Here is an 18674-nt window from a genome sequence, read left to right on the forward strand (position 1 = left end):
GGTTTTTAGATTTTGGATTTTGGGATATGGGGCACTCAACCCACACTACAGTAGATGCTGTGGGAACTCAGTCGGTCAGGCAGCATCTATTTTGGGTTGAGATCCTACTTCTGATCAATCGAAGTCAAGGGACCCAAACCATTTCTCTCCACAGAGCTGATGAGTTCCTCCAGCATCTTGTGTGTTGCTACAGATTCCAGCATTGCAGTCTTTTGTGCCTTGAGAATTTTAATACCACTGGAAGCAGTGATTTTAGAGTTAATGGGTGAAAGGGAATACATTGGAAACACAAGTGATTCTGCAGAGCAACACACACAAAATCCTGCAGGAATTCAGCAGGTTAGGCAACATTTATGGAAAGGGCTAAACAGTCAATGTTTCAGGCAAAGATACTTCATCAGGACTGGAAAGGAAAGGGGAAGAAGACAGAATAAGGTGGTGGGGAGAAGGGGAGGAGTACAAGCTGACAGGTGATGTGTGAGACCAGGTTATGTGGGTGGGTGAGGTAGGCAGGATGAATTGAGCAGATGTTAGGTGAAAGAGGTAAAGGGCTAAAGGAGAAGGATTTTGATAGGAGAGGAGAGTAGACTGTGGGAGGAGGGGCACCAGAAGGGAGTGATGGGTGACCCTCAGTTCAATGCTGCATGATTGTCCTCACCCAATACCTCACCGTCTAATTTTTTTTACTTTCCCCATTTTTCGGAACACATTATATCCAGGAATATTTAGAGATCCTGCCTGCTGGAGTGTGTTTACATAATTCACTGTCTATATCCTCCCCTCCCCCTGAATTTTGCATTTCTTCTTTACAAAACTGCTCAAGCTCTGTCAGATTGCATGGGGATCATGAGCGAACAGCCACTTTCAAGTCCAGCCATAAATTCTCAATTGAATTGAGGTCTGGACTCTGACTGGGCCACTCCGGGACATTAATTTTGTTGTTTTTAAGCCACTCCTGTGCTGCTTTGGCTTTATGCTTGAGGTCATTGTCTTGCTGGAAAACAAATCTTCTCCCAAGTCATGGTCCTGTTGCAGACTGCATCAGGTTTTCCTCCCGGATTTCTCTACATTCATTTTACCTTCTACTTTCGCAAGCCTGCTGCAACGAAACATCCCCACTGCATGATGCAGCCACCACCATACCTCACAGTAGGGATGGTGTATTTTTGATGATGTGCGGTGTTTGGCTTGTGCCAAGCATAGCGTTTAGTCTGATGGCCAAAATGCTCAATTTTGGTTTCATCAGACCATAGAACCTTCTTCCAGCTGACTTCAGAGTCTCCCACATGCCTCTGGCAAACCCTAGCTGAGATTTCATGCGAGTTTTTTTTATCAACAGTGGCTTTCTCTTTGCCACTCTCCCATAAAGCTGCGACTGGTGAAGCAACACACATCAAAGTTGCTGGTGAACGCAGCAGGCCAAGCAGCATCTATAGGAAGAGGCGCAGTCGACATTTCAGGCCGAGACCCTTCGTCAGGACCTGACGAAGGGTCTCGGCCTGAAACGTCGACTGCGCCTCTTCCTATAGATGCTGCTTGGCCTGCTGCGTTCACCAGCAACTTTGATGTGTGTTGCTTGAATTTCCAGCATCTGCAGAATTCCTGTTGACTGGTGAAGCACCTGGGCAACAGTTGTTGTACTCACAGTCTCTCCTATCTCAGTCACTGAAGCTTGTAATTCCTCCAGAGTTGTCATAGGTCCTCCCTCACTAGTTCCCTTCTTGCACAGTCACTCAGGTTTTGAGCTCTAGGCAGATTTACAACTGTGCCATATCCTTTCCATTTCTTGATGATTGATTTAACTGTACTCCAAGGGATATTCAATGACAGAAATTTTCCTGTATCCATCTCCTGACTTGTGCTTTTCAATAACCTTTTTGCAGAGTTGCTTGGAGTGTTCTTTTGTCTTCATAGTGTAGTTTTTGCCAAGATACTGACTCACCAGTAGTTGGACCTTCCCGATGCAGGTGGATTTTTACTGCAATCAATTGAAACACCTTGACTGCACACGGTGATCTCTATTTAACTAATTATGTGACTTCTAAAACCAATTAGCTGCACCAGTGATTAGTTGGTGTGTCATATTAAAGGGGGTGAATATTTATGCAGTCAATTATTTTGTGATTTTTATTTGTAATTAATTTAGTTCACCTTGTAGAGATCTGTTTTGACTTTGACATGAAAGAGTCTTTTTCTGTTGATCTGTGTCAAAAAAGCCAAATTAAATCCATTGTGAGTCAATGTTATAAAACAATAAAACATGTTAACTTCCAAGGGGATGAACACTTTTTATGGGGACTCTGGATTGGGGAAAATCAAGTTGGTGCTGGATTTCAAGAGGGGGGATTTCTGGAACGCCTGCAAGATGGCTTTTTAGAGCAGCTCATGGTTGAGCCCACAAGAGGATCAGCTGTTCTGGATTGGGTGTTGTGGATCGGGCTGGAATGAACCGGAGCTGAACAGAGAGCTTAAGGTAAAAGTACCCTTAGGGTCAAGTGATCACAATATGCTTGAATTCACCCTGAAATCTGAGGAGGAGAAGCTAAAGTCAGATGGATCGGTATTATAGTGGAGTAAAGGGAATACAGAGTCATTGCCAGAATTGATTGGAAAACAATACTGGCAGGGATGACAGCAGAGCAGCAATGGCTGGAATTTCTGGAAGCAATTTGGAAGACACAGGATATATCCATCCCAAAGAGGAAGAAGTATTCTAAAGGCAAGATGACACACCCGTGGCTAACAAGAGAAGCGAAAGCCAACATAAAAGCCAAAGAGAGGGCATACAACAGAATAAAAATTAGTGGGAAGTCAGAGGATTGGGAAACTTTTTAAAACCAACAGAAAGCAACTAAAGAAGTCACTAAGAAAGTAAAGGTAGAATATGAAAGTAAGCTAGCCAGTAATGTTAAAGAGGATACCAAAAGTTTCTTTAGATACATAAAGTGTAAAAGAGAGGCAAGAGTGGATATCAGACTGCTGGAAAACAATGCTGGAGAGGTAATAATGGGGCAACAAGGAAATGGCGGATGAACAGAATAAGTATTTTGCATCAGTCTTCACTGTGGAAGACAGTAGCAGTATGGTGGAAGTTCCAGCTGTTAGGGATCATGAAGTGTGTGAAGATACCATTACTCGGGAGAAGGTTTTTGGGGAACTGAAAGGTCTGAAGGTAGATAAGTCACTTGGACCAGTTGGTGAACACCCCAGGGTTCTGAAAGAGGTGGCTTAGGAGACTGTGGAGGCATTAGTCATGATATTTCAAAAAATCACTAGGTTCTGGAATGGTTCCAGGCGACTGGCAAATTGCGAATGTCACTCCTCCCTTCAAGAAGGGAGAGAGGCAGAAGAAAATAACTTGTAGGCCAGTTAGTTTGAACTCAGTGGTTGGGAAGATGTTGGAGTTGATTGTTAAGGATGTGGGTTCGGAGTACTTGGAGGTGCATGATAAAATAATCTGTAGTCAGCATGGTTTCCACAAAGGTAAGATCTTCCCTGACAAATCTGTTAGAATTTTTTAAAGAAATAATTAGAAAGATAGACAAAGGTTGATGTTGTGTACTTGAATTTTGAGAAGGCCTTTGACACGTGAGGCTGCTTAACAAACTATGAGCCCATGGTATTACAGGAAAGATTCTAACATGGATAAAGCAGTGGCTGATTGACACGAGGCAAAGAGTGGGAATAAAGGGATCCTTTTCTGATTGGCTGCCAGTGACTACTGGTGTTCAACAGGGATCTGGGGACCAATTCTTTTTACGTTATATGTCAATGATTTGGATGATGGCTTTGTTGCAAAGTTTGGAGACGGTACAAAGATAGGTGGAGGGGCAGTTAACTTCGAGGAAGTAGAGACACTATAGAAAGACTTCGATAGATTAATGGAATGGGCAAAGAAGTGGCAGATGGAGTACAGTGTCGGGAAGTGTCTGGTCATGCACTTTGGTAGAAGAAGTGAAAGGGTTGACTGTTTTCTTTCTTCCTTTTTCAATCTTTTTATTAGTTTCACAAAATATAAACATGACATATTAGTAATACAAAGTTATTGGGAATACATTGTTATAATTAACATGAGTAGATATAAAACTAAAGAAATGATTGACAAAACTCCCAATCATAAAGGATATCAATGAATAATACAAAACAAAGAGAAATAACAAGACAAAAATCATGAAAAAGGAAAAAAAAAATAACCCTCCCCCAAAAAAAAACTGATCTAAACAGAATTAATTAACTAAACTAAAAAAAAAGAACTGGGCTATATTAACATCACAAAAAATGGGAGAAATGAAAAAACCTTAGTGTCGGCGACTCTATTCCTCCTAACCAATATTACAGAGGAAAAAAACAAGTTTGGAAATGGTCAAATTACATCATATGAAAATGCTGAATAAATGGCCTCCAAGTCTTTTCGAATTTAATGAAAGGATCATAAACCACACTTCTAATTTTTTTCAAATTTAATCACAACAGAGTTTGTGAGAACCAGTGAAATATAGTAGGGGGGGGTTAATCTCTTTCCAATTCAGCAAAATGAATCTTCTAGCCACTAAAGTAAGAAATGCAATCATCCGATGAGCTGAAGAGGTTAAATGATTTAATTCTATCATTGGTAGCCCAAAAATAGCAGTAATTGGGTGAGGTTACAATTAAAACTGATTGGGACAGAGAACTTAAGATTATTATACCGATTGAAAAATAGGAAAAAATTCTTCAATTAGTTAATTCATCCTCTATATGTGCTAAGAATGCGTTGATACAGTTTAAAGTAGTGCATAGGGCTCATATGTCTAAAGATAAACTATCTCGTTATTATTCTTATATAAATCCTATTTGTGATCGATGTCATTCCGAGATAGCTTCTTTAACTCACATGTTTTGGTCATGTCCTTTGTTGAAAAAATATTGGGAAGACATTTTTGATATTATTTCAACGGTTTTGAATAATGACTATTTTCTAAATGGAGAGAAAATACAAAAATCTGAGGTACAAAGGGACCAGGAAGTCCTTGTGCAGGATTCCCTAAAGTTTAATTTGCAGGTTGAGTCTGTGTTGAGGAAGGCAAATGCGATGTTAGCATTTATTTCAAGAGGACTAGAATATAAAAGCAAAGATGTAATGTTGAGACTTTATAAAAGACTAGTGAGGCCTCACTTGGAGTATTGTGTGCAGGTTTGGGCTCTTATCTTAGAAAAGATGTGCTGAAATTGGAGAGGGTTCAAAGGAGGTTCACTAAAATGATCCCAGGATTGAACGGTTTGTTATATGAAGAGCGTTTGATGGATCTGGGCCTGTATTCACTGGAATTCAGAAGAATGAGGGGTGACCTAATTGAAACCTATCGAATGGTGAAAGGCCTTGATAGAGTGGATGTGAAGAGGATGTTTCCTATGTTGGGAGTGTCTGAGACCAGAAGACACAGCCTCAGAATAGAGGGATGCCCTTTTAGAATAGAGATGAGGAATTTCTTTAGCCAGAGAGGGACGAATCTGTGGAATTCTTTGCCACAGGTAGCTGTGGAGGCCAAGTCTTTATGTATATTTAAGGTAGAAGTTAATAGATTCATGTCTAGTCAGGGTGTGAAAGGATACCGGGGGCAGGGGGGGAGTGAGGCAGGAGATTGGGGCTGAGAGGAAAAATTGATTAGCCATGATGAAATGGCAAAGCAGACTCGATGGGCCAAATGGCCTAATTCTGCTCCTAAATCTTATGGTCTTATGGTTTTATGCCAGAATGGGAAGTGGAATTAAAATGGATGGCTGCTGGGAAAGCCCTCCTTTTGGAGCAGATGGAGTGAAGGCGGTCGACAAAGCGGTCCCCCAATCCATGTCAGTTCTTACTGATGTAGGGAAGGCCACACCAGGAGCACCAGATACAGTGGGCAACCCTGACAAACTCACAGGTGAATTCTTGCCTCACCTGGAAAGACTGTTTTGGGCTCTGAATGGTGGTGAGGGAAGTGGTGTAGGGCAGGTCCTGTGTGTAGGGCTAAGTACCAGAGGGAGATCAGTGGGGAAGATTGGAAAAGCTCAAGTTCAGATTGGAGAACTAGTGAAGCTGGCAGCAATGATGTAGATCAGTGTGTGAGCAGCAGTGAATATTGTTAAAGTGGTATTAGTGTGCAATATCTGGATCAAAGCACATCTTGGAGTTAGGTATAATACCAAGTGTCTGCAGAGTAAGGTCAGCTTTGATAGCAGCTTCACTGACTTCGGAATTTACTCTTGGAGAACAAACCCTTAGCCTTGCCAATATTTGGTGGAGGAGATCCTTGCTGTATCAACCACTAAACACTGGAGGATTTCACCGGGAGAGGAATAAATGGTTGATGTTTTGGTCTGAGACCCTTCATCAAGTCTAGAAAGAAAAGGATAGGAGCCAGAAACGGGTAAGGAGTACAAGCTGGCAGCCGATAGTTGAGATCAGATGAGGGGTAAGGTGGGTAGGGAAAGGGGAATGAAGTATGAAACGGGGAGGTGATATGTGGAAGAGGTAAAAGATTGAAGAAGGAGGAATCTGTGCCTCCCCCCACCACCTTATTGTGGCTTCCTTTTCCATCCTGTTGAAGGGTATCAGCCCTAAACATCAACTATTTATTTATAGATGTTGCTTGGCTACTGAGTTCCTCCAGCGTTTTGTGTGTGTGTTGCTCAAGATTTCCATAATTTTCAGAATCACATGTGTCTCTGATCCTTGCTGCATGTTGGTTGAGACACTCTAAGATGATGGTTTTAATGATTGTCCTGAATAAGTGGGAATGGAATCTGCAGTGTGAGCAAAAAACTATTGTGTGTTCGAAGCACACATTAACATGTGTCCATCTTTTTCCTTTTGGATTTAGACCTGTTATCTCTGTGAAGAACAAGGACGAGAGAGCAAGGCGGCAACGGGAGCTTGTATGACTTGCAACCGGCATGGGTGTCGGCAGGCGTTCCATGTCACTTGGTGAGAAGATCTTCCAAAGTTTCCCAGAACTTCTCTCAATTCCACAAAGCCTAGTTCCCGTTCCACAAACCTGAAGCTGACAACACAGCCTAGGGCTGAGTTTAACTAGAGAGCCACAGGATTACTTTAAACGTTTCCTGAAGATGGAGAGAATCTCCTGGTATTGGAAAAATTAGTTGTGAAAAGAAGGATTCTCAGTTGTGGGAGAATCCCAAAATGAAAGGGCTGAAAATGAATCCAAAAGGGATTGAAGATAAATTTTTGTTCTTAAGTTCTAGAGCCCTCTACCATGAGTAGTAGTACCAGGACAATTTGTCCAGCTTGTCTTTTTTTTTAAAAAAGGAGCAAGGAGCAAAAAAGACAAACCAAAGGGTTGATTTGAAGTAAGAAGACTAGAACACCCAGTCTGACCTAGTGGTCCAGGTGCTCTGTTGCTGTACTGTCCTTTTCAGCATATTTTTTAGAATCCCAAGTGTTTTGCCGGTAAGAGATTTTAGTGAGGTAGGTCATAGGCCATAAAAATTTAATGGCAGATGGTCAGTAGGACTACTTACTTTATACCCTATGTGGAGAAACCGGAAATTTGAACTCAGAGACCTTCATGCAGCTGAATCGAGTATGGGTATCACTTAATTTGTCCCTCTGTTCCTCTGATCATCTCACACTTGCACATTCACAATGTTGATTCCTGATCCTGCAAAATCTGAATTTTAGCATCCTCCTTTTTATCTCCAAATGTTCACTGGTTTCCTTGCCCCTCTTTTGTTTTTACTTAGGGATATAGCATGGTACAGCCCCTTCCAGCTCATTGAGCCCAATTACACTCATTAATCTACTAAATTGCATGCTGTTGGAATGTGGAGAAAACCAGAACACCCAGAGGAAACCTGCATGGTCACAGGGAGAACGTACAAGCTCTTTGCAGGGTGCAGCAGGAATTGAACCCCAGTCACTTGCACTGTAATAGTGTTACACCAACCACTATGCTACCAGGCTGCCCCAAGTCACTAAAAGTTAGTGTAAAAAATATTTGTTATGCAAATTTAAGATGTCGTCTCCCTGACCTGGGAAGAGGAAAGCATTCCAGAGAATGTCAGAGAAGCTGTAATCATGACTGTGTCCAAAACAGGAGAGAAGTCTAATTGATGAGAGTTCTCTCTGCTTTGGAGGTCACCATTGAAAGAATCCTCCTCGATTATCTCTTCCTAGCAACTGAAGAGCTATTTACAATGTCACAGTGTGGATTCTATACAGCAAGAAGCAAAATAGCTGTCATCTTTATCCCCTCAAAAATCCAGAATGAGTGGTGGAACCTACTCTACCTTCTTTTGATGTCTTTCAAATGAGGGGAATAGGGCATTTCCTTCTCAGGTTGACTGTTTCCAGGAATTTGTTACCAACCTCCACTGTGGTATCCAAGCCATTCCACAGCAAAAGGTGGAAGGGGAAATGTCTTATGAGAATAGTTTGAGTGAGCTAGGGCTCTTCTATTTGGAGCAAATGATGATGAGAGGAGACTTAATAGAGGTGTATAAGATGGTAAAAGGCATAGATGGACTTTTTCCCAGGGTAGAAATGGCTAATATGAAGATGATTTTAATTTTAATGTGATTGGAAAATTATAGGGTGGGTAGGAATGCTGGGCTGGCCGGTGGTGCAGTGGCATCAGCACTGGACTTTAAGGTGAATGGTCCTGAGGTCATTTTTTTTTTACACAGAGAGTGGTGGGTGGGGGGAACATGCTGCCAGCAGTGGTGGTAGAAGCAGATACATTAAGGACATTTAAGAGACTTGGATAGGCATGTGGATGGTGGAAAAATGGGGAGCTATGTTGGAGGGAAGGGTTAGATTGGTCATAGAGTAGGTTGTAAGTTCAGCACTAGATCGTGGGCTGAAGGACCTGCACTGTGCTGTAGTTTTCTATGAACAAACATCTCCCACCTTCTGATGCCATTCCCACTCACCCCTCAGCTGGATCTTCAAATCACCTGCCAGTTCTTGCGCCATTCTTTTTAAAGAGATGATTTTCTCTCATCTTTCAGTCCAAGATGAAGTGTCTTGATACAAAACATCAAATGTCTATTTCCCCCCTGTAGATGCTGCCCAACTCCATGAGTTGTTCCAGTGCTTTGAGTGGAGCTCTAGATCCCTGCATCTGCAAATTCTTGTGCCTCATGGTGAATGGAACAGGCCACGGCCACAAATGTTAGGGACTGATGTGGAAAGTAACACCCCTGCCACAAAAGTACTAGGCCATGACCATCATGGCCATGAGATGGTGTAGTCATCTACTGTGGCTATTCAGTGGCATTACTGAGGTGCCCCCACTGCGATATCCTGGGGGTTGCCACTGACCAGAAACTCAACTGGACCAGCTGAAAATAATGCAGCTTCAAGTGCAGGTCAGGAGGTGGGAATCCTGAAATGAGAGATTAAGAATAAAGATCAGCTTTATTTGTACATGAAGCACATAGTGAAGTACATCATTTGCATAAAATCATATCAGTGAGGATCGTGCTGGACAGCCTGCAAGCATCAGCATCACCACGTTTCCAGCACCAACATATCATGCCCATAACTCTCTGACCCTAATGCTCCTAATACCCTGAAGCATTTTCAATGTCCCCAGCAAACAAGTCAAGAGTGTAATGGATTACCCTCTGCTTACCTGGATGAGTGCAGCTGCAGTAACTCCCAAGAACCTTGGTGCCATCCAGGACAAGGCTGGATTGACACACCTCATTCACCTGTCTAAGCAATCTTTCACTCTGCAACTGCTGCTATGTGTACCATCTACAAAGTGACAATACTCATATTTTTTAACAAAAGTTTATTCACCAAATGTGGAGCACCACTGTAGTGTAGCAGTTAGCACGACGCTATTACCGCTGGGCATTGGAATTCAGAGTTCAATTCTAGCATCCTCTGTAATAAAGTTTCTATGTCCTTCCCGTGTGTGTGTAGGTTTTTTTCTGAAGGCTCCAGTTTTCTCTGTCAGTCCAAAGACATACTGGTTAGTAGATTAATTAGTCGTAGTAAATTGTTCTATTAGGCTAGGGTTAAATCAGTGGTTGCTGGGCAGCACGGATCATTGGGCCAGAAGTGCCTGCTCTGTACTGTATCTTTAAATAAAATTTTTAAAAAGCTAGGCATTAAACAGTAAATCAGGGCTTCAGAAGCTATTTACAGTTTCAAATTAAAATGCCATCATTGCTGTCTACAACATTGTCAAATTCAAATTAAATTTATTTTCAAAGTATATATGTTGCCATATACTACCCTGAGATTTATCTTCTTGCAGTCATGTTCAAGGGCATTGGTGGGCCTTGAGAGGTTCACCGTTCTTGGAATTCCAGCAATAGAGACCACTTGCACCTTCTGCAAGGACACCTGGGCACAGACATAACTCAGGAAGAGGGGCAAGCAATCAGCTTGGGCAGAGCCCTTGACAGCCTACTGCCTGGATCTGCGATTGACCAGCTTGGCCAAGTCCAGGAGCAAACTGGCCAGGAGATCCCTCGAGTGGGCCTCTCCTCTCTATACCCAGTGAGGCTGCAACCCCTCACATTCCATATGCACATGGGGGTTACACTGACTCTTCCCATCCGTAGAAAGGACAGATGGGTAGGCAGTCAGTGAGCAGATTGCCGTACGGCACTCTTGACACCTTCCACCCCAGATCCCCAGTGTTCAGGGGAACCATATACTAGCTAGCAATGTGTATATGGAATGTGAGGGGTTCCAGCCTCTCTGAGTATCTGAAGGAGCTGCTCCTCAAGTTTCGATTATACATCAGCCCTACTCTCCTGATCTACAGTCACCAAGTTCAGAGTAGAGAGGTCTGCTCGGGGGGATCTAGTCAGCTTGCTCCTGGACCTGGCCAAGCTGGTCACTAATGAGTCTGTGGCATAAAAAGACCTCCACTTGGGGATATAACTCATCTAGGTTACTCTGACAGTCACCAAACCTGCAGTCTGTACCATTAAGAGGACAAGAGCAGCTAAGTGTATGGGAGCATCACTACCTGTGAGATCCTCTCCAAATGAAACAGTTTCCTAATTTGGGAATTTATCACAATTCATTACTGGGTCTAAATATTAGAACCTTCCCCAAAGGCACTATGGGAACACCCTCAAAAGAAGGACTGCAGAGGTTCACCTTCTCAAGGGCAATTGCGAATGAGCAGTAAATGACAGGATGCTAGTTACACAGAAAGTGCCTGAGAAACTCAACAGGTTAGACATCAACGGGAAGGAATAAACAGTTGATGTTTTGGGCTGAGACGCTTCATATAGACTGGAAAGGAAGGGGGAAGAAACAAGAGTAAGAAGATGTGGGGGCGGGGGTGGGAAGAAGTACCCAGGAGGGACATGGGATGGGGCAGTAAGAGAGGGTCTCACTGAACTCCCGTCAAAAAGGTGTAAGCTTCTTCAGGGATACCTCGAAGAGACTCTGCAGTGGAGCAGCAAATCATGAACACAAGAGATTCTGCAGATACTTCTCTGGATTTCCAGCATGGGCAGAATCTCTTGTGATTACGATGCCAATTGTGCCCACATCCAGGGAAGTAAATTAAGGAGCAGTGTTTCAACTCATTTCCATGGGCATTCCATAGGTAATACCTCAGCTGATGTTTGGTGATTTCAGTGTGTGAACTTGTGTTACAGTGAGACGATTTTCAATTTATACTTAAGCTACCTGTAGGCTGACAGGGTAAGGCCAATATTTATAGCCCATTCCTAAATGCTCCGACATGTTGGACTCTAGATCATTTCAGAAAGATTAGCTTCAGTTGTCTCATGAACATCAAAGCATATAGTGAAAGGCATTGTTTACATCAAATCAAATCGATGAGGATTGTGCTGTGCAGCCTGCAAGTGTCGCTACACTTTTCCGGCGTCAACATAGCATGCCCACAACTCACTAACGCTAAATATACATGTTTGGTATGTGGAAGGAAACCCACGTGGTCATGAGGGGATTGTACAAAGTCCTTTCAGACAGTGCCAGGAATCCTGAACCCAATCTTAAAGCCTGTGCAGTAAAGCATTGTGCTAACCACAATGCTTCTGTGCTGCTCAATTTACGTGTCCTTTAAGAGTTCACCATTTGGTATGGGACTGGACCAGGTAAGGATGGCAGCTCTCCTCCTCTGAAGGGCAGTTGGGAAATGGATGTGGGATTTGGCAATTTGGGATTCTACCATTCTATTGTGCAGAGTTTATCTTCATGTCTGTCCTGGGAAAGAATGGTTGTTATTCTGCAGCACTTGAATTACCCCCCTTCAGAACAACTCACCAACCATCTCAAGACAAAATGTAGTCATTAATTTTGTTTATTTATTTAGCGATACAGCACAGAGTAGCCCCTTCTGACCCTTCAAGCCCAATTAATCCCAACCTAATCATAGGACAATTTACAATGACCAAGTAACCTATCCAGTATGTTTTTAGACTGTGGGAGGGAACTGGAGCAGCTGGGGAAAACCCATGCATTCCACAGTACAGAGACTCCTTACAGAATGGTGCCAGAATTGAACTCCACACTCTGGAACACTCCAAGCTGTAATAGCGTCATGTGAACCGCTACGTTACCGTGGAATTCATTGCCACAGATGTCTGTGGAGGCCAAGTTATTTGGTGTATTTAAAGCAGAGGTTGATTCAAGATTGAAGACTGATTAATGTCATTTCCAATATACAAGTGTAAAGAATGAAATAATTGTTACTCAGGATCCGAGGCAGCACCAAAAATCATAAAAAGCTAAAGAACACAATTATTAAAAAAGTGCACAATAAATATAAATATTTGAAGTCTGGTGGTCCTGGCATGGATGCTATGTAGCCTCCTCCCTGATGGGAGTGGGACAGATAGTCCATGAACAGGGTGTGTGGAATCCTTCATGATGTTACTGGCCTTTTTCCAGCATCTTTCTGTATATATGTCCTTGATGGTGAGAAGGCTGGTGCCAGCGATGCTGTAGACAGTTTGGACTACCTGTTGTAGAAACCTCCTGTCCACCATAGTGCAGTTTCTGTACCAAGCAGTGATACAGCTTGTTAGGATGCTCTCTACTGAGCAGACCTGGTAAGGATGGCAGCTCTTCTTCTCCGAAGGACAGTTGGAAAATGGATATGGGTTTTGGCAATTTGGGGTTCTGTAGAAGGACGTGAGTATAGATGTACAAAGTCCAGCTCCCTTCAGCCTCCTTAGAAAGTGGTGGTGTTGGTGAGCTTTCCTGATTGTGTAGAATGTGTTCTGGGACACATAGATTCTTGATTAAAGTTCAAAGTTCAGAATAAATGTTATTATCAAAGTATATATAAGTCACAATATACAACCCTGTGATTCATTTTCTTCTGAGTATACTCAGCAAATCTATGGAATAGTAACTATAACAACATCAATGAAAGGTCAAGCAGCGTGCAAAAAACAACAAACTGCGCAAATGCAAATATAAGTAAATAGCAATAAATAACAAGAACATGAGATAACAAGATAAAGAGTCCTTAAAGTGAAATAATTGGTTGCGGAGTATTAACTGTTCCTGAACCTGGTGGTGAAAGTACTGAGACTCTTGGACCTTCTACCTCATCGCAGTAGTGTGAAAGAGCATGGCCTGAGTGATGACGATCTTTGATGATGGATGTTGCTTTCCTACAACAGCGTTTCATGTAGATGTGCTTAATGCTTGGGAGGGCTTTACCCATGATGTACTGGTCTGAATCCAGTACGATTTGTAGGATTTTCTGTTCAAAGGCGTTGGTGTTTCCATACCAGGCTATAATGTAACAAGTCAATACTCTCTCCACTACACATCTATAGAAGTTTGTTGAAGTTTTAGATGTCATGCCAAAACTCTGCAGACTCCTACAGAAGCAGAGGCTCTTGCATGTTTTATTCGCAATTGCACTTGCGTGCTGGGTCTAGGACAAATCCTCTGGAATAGTAACACTCAAGGATTTAAAGTTGCTAACTCTCTCCGCTCCTGATCCTCCAAAGGGAGAAGTTAAAGATCTCGGTGAACATGCCAGTCAGTTGGTCAGCACAGGCCTTTAGTATGTGGCCAGGTAACCTGTCAGGTCCAGATTCACCCTCCTGAAGGTAGCCCGCGTGTCAGCTTCAGATACTGAGATCACAGGATCGTCGGGAGATGTGGGAGTTCGGGATGGTTCCTCCATGTTCTGATGGTCAAAGCGAGCATTGAAGGCATTGAGTTCATCTCCCATGTTGCTTGATTTAATTTTGTAGGGAGTTGTAGCATTCAAGCCTTGCCACAGCTGTCAAGCATCCCTCGTTCATTTAAGTTTGGTCTGGAATCTCCACTTCACCGGTGAGATAGCTTTCTGCAGATTATATCTGCACCTCTTGTAGATTAGTAAGCACATCAAAGGTTATGGGAAGAAGGCTGGAGGATGAGGTTGAGAGGGATAATAAAATCAGCCATGATGGAATGGTGAAGCAGACTTGATGGCCCAAATGGCCTAATTCTGCTGCTATATATTATGGTCCTGTGAAAGTTGTGCGACAGCAGTGCAAGAAGAATGAGCTGGGTGACTGGGATTGCTGTCACCAATAATGTGGCTTGTGGATTATGGTTCCAATAACATTAACAAGAATGAGACATCCAAAATATTTATAAATCGACTCCTGGGATTAAATATTCTATTAGCCACTGATATCCATCAACTGGGATTTAAAAAAAATCTGATGCTGTAGTTTAGTGCCTGCAGAACCTTATTCTATGTATTGGGTGAATCTCAGTCCTTTGTAAAACATTTTATGATTTAGATCTGTGCCAGAAATAGTTTGCCTTTAGCAGTTTGTAATAGGAGTATACACTCGGTGGCCAGTTTATTCAGTACACTTGTACACCTGCTCGTTAATGCAAATATCTAATCAGTCAATCATTTGGCAGCAACTCAAAACATAAAAGTATGCAGACATGATCAAGAGGTTCAGTTGTTGTTTAGACCAAACATTGGATTGAGGAAGAAATGTGATCTAAGTGACTTTGATACAGGTGGTGTGGAATAAACTGACCACTGAATGTGGAATGTGAATGCTGGATTCAAGTTTAAGGTTCATTTATAAAGAACTTAAAAGGAAGCCAAAATTAATATTGAGGGCTGGGCTTGCCAATTACAGGAGCAACATTTCTACATTTGTAAAACACTATCTGGTTGGTTTGTGAACCCACCTGTCTTCTCTGTAACCTTATGTTGAAGGGTTCCCCTGGCTTTTTGCAATTGTGTGTTATCTCTGATCAGCTTAGATCATTGGTTGGTTGGGGCAGCAATTCTCCTCAACCTTTTATGCCTCATTCTTTCTTCACCATCTGACATTTCATCCCAATTTTTTCATTCTTTTTCCACTACTCCCTCTTCTGCACTGTAAAATACTACAGGTGCTGGAAATCTAGAGTAAAAGCAAGGAATGCTGGAAATATTTAGCCCGTTAGGCAGCATGTGTGGAGAAAGAAGTAGAGTTTTCCTTTTAGGTCGATCAACTTTCAGGATATTGGTAGATGGTTTATTATTATTGTCACATGTACCCAAGGTACAATGAGAAGTTCTTGTTTGCACGCTGTCCAGGCAGCTCATTCCAGACTTCGAGAAGCAAGGGTCAACTTTATTCACCATATATATTTACATGTATTAGGAATTTATTGAGGTGTGTTGGTCAGGGCGCGACATGCAGCAAAAAAAAACAACATTCAACAATTAGAAGGAATTGTATAAAAAAAATAAAATTAGAGGTTAAAGTACAGATGTGAAAGAAAACATGCAAAAATATAACTACCAGCATGGATTTATAATGTAAATAACATTATAAAAAGTGGTTTGAAGTGTTTACAGTGCAGTTCAGTTATTGAGGTAATAGTTAGAGGGGTAATGGGGAGGGGGGCTAACTAGAATCGTTGATCAGACTAACTGACTGGTGGAAGAAACTTTAATGATGGCATGAAGTTTTTGTTTTAACAGCCTTATAGCGCTGTCCAGAAAGGAGCTTTTGGAAAAAGCAGTTTGCCATGTGGGTAGTGTCTGCAAGGATTTTTCCTGCCCAATTCTTTGTCTTAGACCCATACACATCCTGTTGTGATGGTAGACTGCAGCCAGTGACCTTTTCTGCTGACTGACAATTTGATGTAGCTTTCATTTATTTTGCAACAAACCAGACAGTAACGGTTGATGTGAGGATGCTCTCTATGTAGTACAAAAGAAAGAATATGGTGTTACAGTTACACAGAAAGTGCAGGTAGACAAATGAAGTGCAAGGGCCATGACAGGGTAGGTTGAGGGATCCTTTAGAGTATAAGAGGTCTGAACTGTGTTTCTCTCCATAGATGCTGATTGACCTGATGATTATTTCCAGCATTCTGTTTATAATCTTATATTCTCTTTGCCTTTGCCTTTAAGCATCTGCCCTGGTTCCCTTCTCTCCCTGTTCAGGGCAATAAGCCACTATTTTGTGAACTTGATTGGGACATGAGAACAGTCGAGAGTTAGTGTTTAATTATGCTCCTCTTGGGTGCCTTCACCATTATACTTACTATGATGGTCCTAGATATTGTGCAGGCTAGTTTGTAAGAACATGTATTTCTCTTCAAAATGCAATGATCTTCCAATGAGCTGAAAATAATAGGCCTTGCATCAACTTACTGTCAACTTTATTATTAACAGAGCATCCTCCTTCCTTAGAAGTGTTGATTATGATGTTCATTTTAAGGTGATCACCATGTTAAAGGTATTAGTCATAGATTAGAGAGACAGTACAGAAACAGACTCTTCAGCCCATCAAGCCCATGCCAATCATCAAGTACCCATTTTTTTAAAAAAAAAGATTAAATTAAAGATTAGCTTTATTTGTCACATCTACATCGAAACATACAGTGAAATACATCATTTGTGTCAATGACCAACATAGTCTGAGGATGTGCTGGGGGCAGCCCGCGAGTGTCACCATACTTCCAGCGCTGGTATTGCATGCCCACAACTTACTAACCCTCACCCATATATCTTCAGACTGTGGGAAGAAACCAGAGCACCTGGAGGGAATCCACACAGTCTTCTGAAGAATGTACAAACTCCTTCCAGGCAGCAATGGGAATTGAACCCAGATCACTGGTGCTGTGAAGTGTTGCACTGCTGTGCCAGTCATATTTTTGCACTAATCTCCCACTTTCCTGTCAACTCCATTGGATGGCTAGTAAACCTATGAACCTGCAGATTTTTGGGATATGGGAGAAAATCCACGTGTTTGCAGGGAGAACATGCAAACTCCACACAGACAGCACCAGGTGTTTAGGTCAAACCTGTGTCTCTGGAGCTGTGTGATAGCAGCTCTACTGTCTGCTATGGTGATGCCCTTAACAGGTTGAAGTTCATGGCTAGGGAGCTGGAGTGAAGGCCCCTGATCTAGGGGTATTCTGACATTTGACAGGTGTGAAATCTGAGTGTGTAGCTAATGTGTGGTATGTTTCTCCCTAGCGCCCAGATGGCAGGCCTACTGTGTGAGGAACAGGGCTCTGAAATCGATAATGTGAAGTATTGCGGCTATTGCAAGTACCATTTCAACAAAGTGGTAAGTTGACCTATGTCCAGCAGACTGTTCTTGTTCCATTTCAAGTTCAAGTTCAAGTTCAAAATTATTGTCAATCAACCAATATACATATGTACCTTTAAATGAAACAACGTTCCTCCAGACCAAGGTGCACAACACAGTACATGTAACTCGCACGCAACACATGAAGTAATATTGCCACAAATAATTTCAATAATAAGCTGCATTTATGACATAGGTTTAAAAAGTAAACAGTATTACACTACTGGCGCTTTTTATGGGATGAGACCTGGGTGTTGTCAGGGAGTTTAGTGGTCTCACGGCCTGGGGGAAGATGCTGTTTCCCATCCTAACAATTCTTGTCCTAATGCTGATGGTAGGGAGTCAAAGAGATTGTTGGATGGATGGGAGGAATCATTTCCAGCTTGTGCCCCCTCCCACCCCCTTTCCACATGAAGACGTGACTCATTATTGGTGAATAGTCTGTAGGCATCTTCCATTCCCTTGTCTAAAAGGCCAAGGGCTTTCATTCTGATCAAAGGTCAATCACAGCTAATCCTAAACTTTCCCCAGGCCATTGTTCAGGATCAGGTGTAGTATCACTGACATACTATATGTCATGAAATTTGTTGTATTGTGGCAGCAGTACTGTGCAATACATAAAAATTACTGTGAGTTACAGTAAGAAATAAAAATTAAAAATATAATTCAAAAGAAAACAGAAATAGTGCGATACTGTTCATGGTTTAGTTCATTGTCTGTTCAGAAATCTGATGGCAGAGGGTAAGAAGATGTTCCTGAAACATTGATTGTCTACCTTCACGCTCCTGTATCTCCTCCTGATGGTAGTAATAAGAAGAGGGCACGTTCTGGGTGATGAGGGTCCTCACTGATTGGATGCTGCCTTTCTGAGGCATCGCCTTTTGAAGATGTCTTCCATGCTGGGGAGAATAGAGCCCATGACGAAGCTGACTGAGTTTGCAACCCTCTCCAGCTTTGTTCACACTTTCAAGTGCCTAGATGTTATTCAGTATTAAGATCTGTATCCTGTTCTAGGCTATTGATGCTAATTGAGGTGACCCAACAAAAACTAAAATGAGGGATGGAAATTGGTGCAGGCGTGGCCCAAAAATCTTGTCTATTCATTGCATCACCTCTAGAATTCA

The 18674-nt window shown here is 42.2% G+C and overlaps 1 protein-coding gene across 5 annotated transcripts in view; it reads left to right on the forward strand.

The window, feature by feature from the left end:
- LOC134340414 (protein AF-10-like) overlaps positions 1 to 18674 on the forward strand; it is a 325409-nt gene that overhangs the window by 62840 nt on the left and 243895 nt on the right. For all 5 annotated transcript variants that reach the window (XM_063037619.1, XM_063037621.1, XM_063037617.1 and 2 more), the window contains exons 5-6: positions 6843 to 6946; positions 17436 to 17529. In XM_063037619.1, the coding sequence (XP_062893689.1) occupies positions 6843 to 6946; positions 17436 to 17529 (198 nt within the window). The remainder of the gene's footprint in view (positions 1 to 6842; positions 6947 to 17435; positions 17530 to 18674) is intronic.

Source organism: Mobula hypostoma, chromosome X1, assembly GCF_963921235.1.
Source record: "Mobula hypostoma chromosome X1, sMobHyp1.1, whole genome shotgun sequence".
NCBI lineage: Eukaryota > Metazoa > Chordata > Chondrichthyes > Myliobatiformes > Myliobatidae > Mobula > Mobula hypostoma.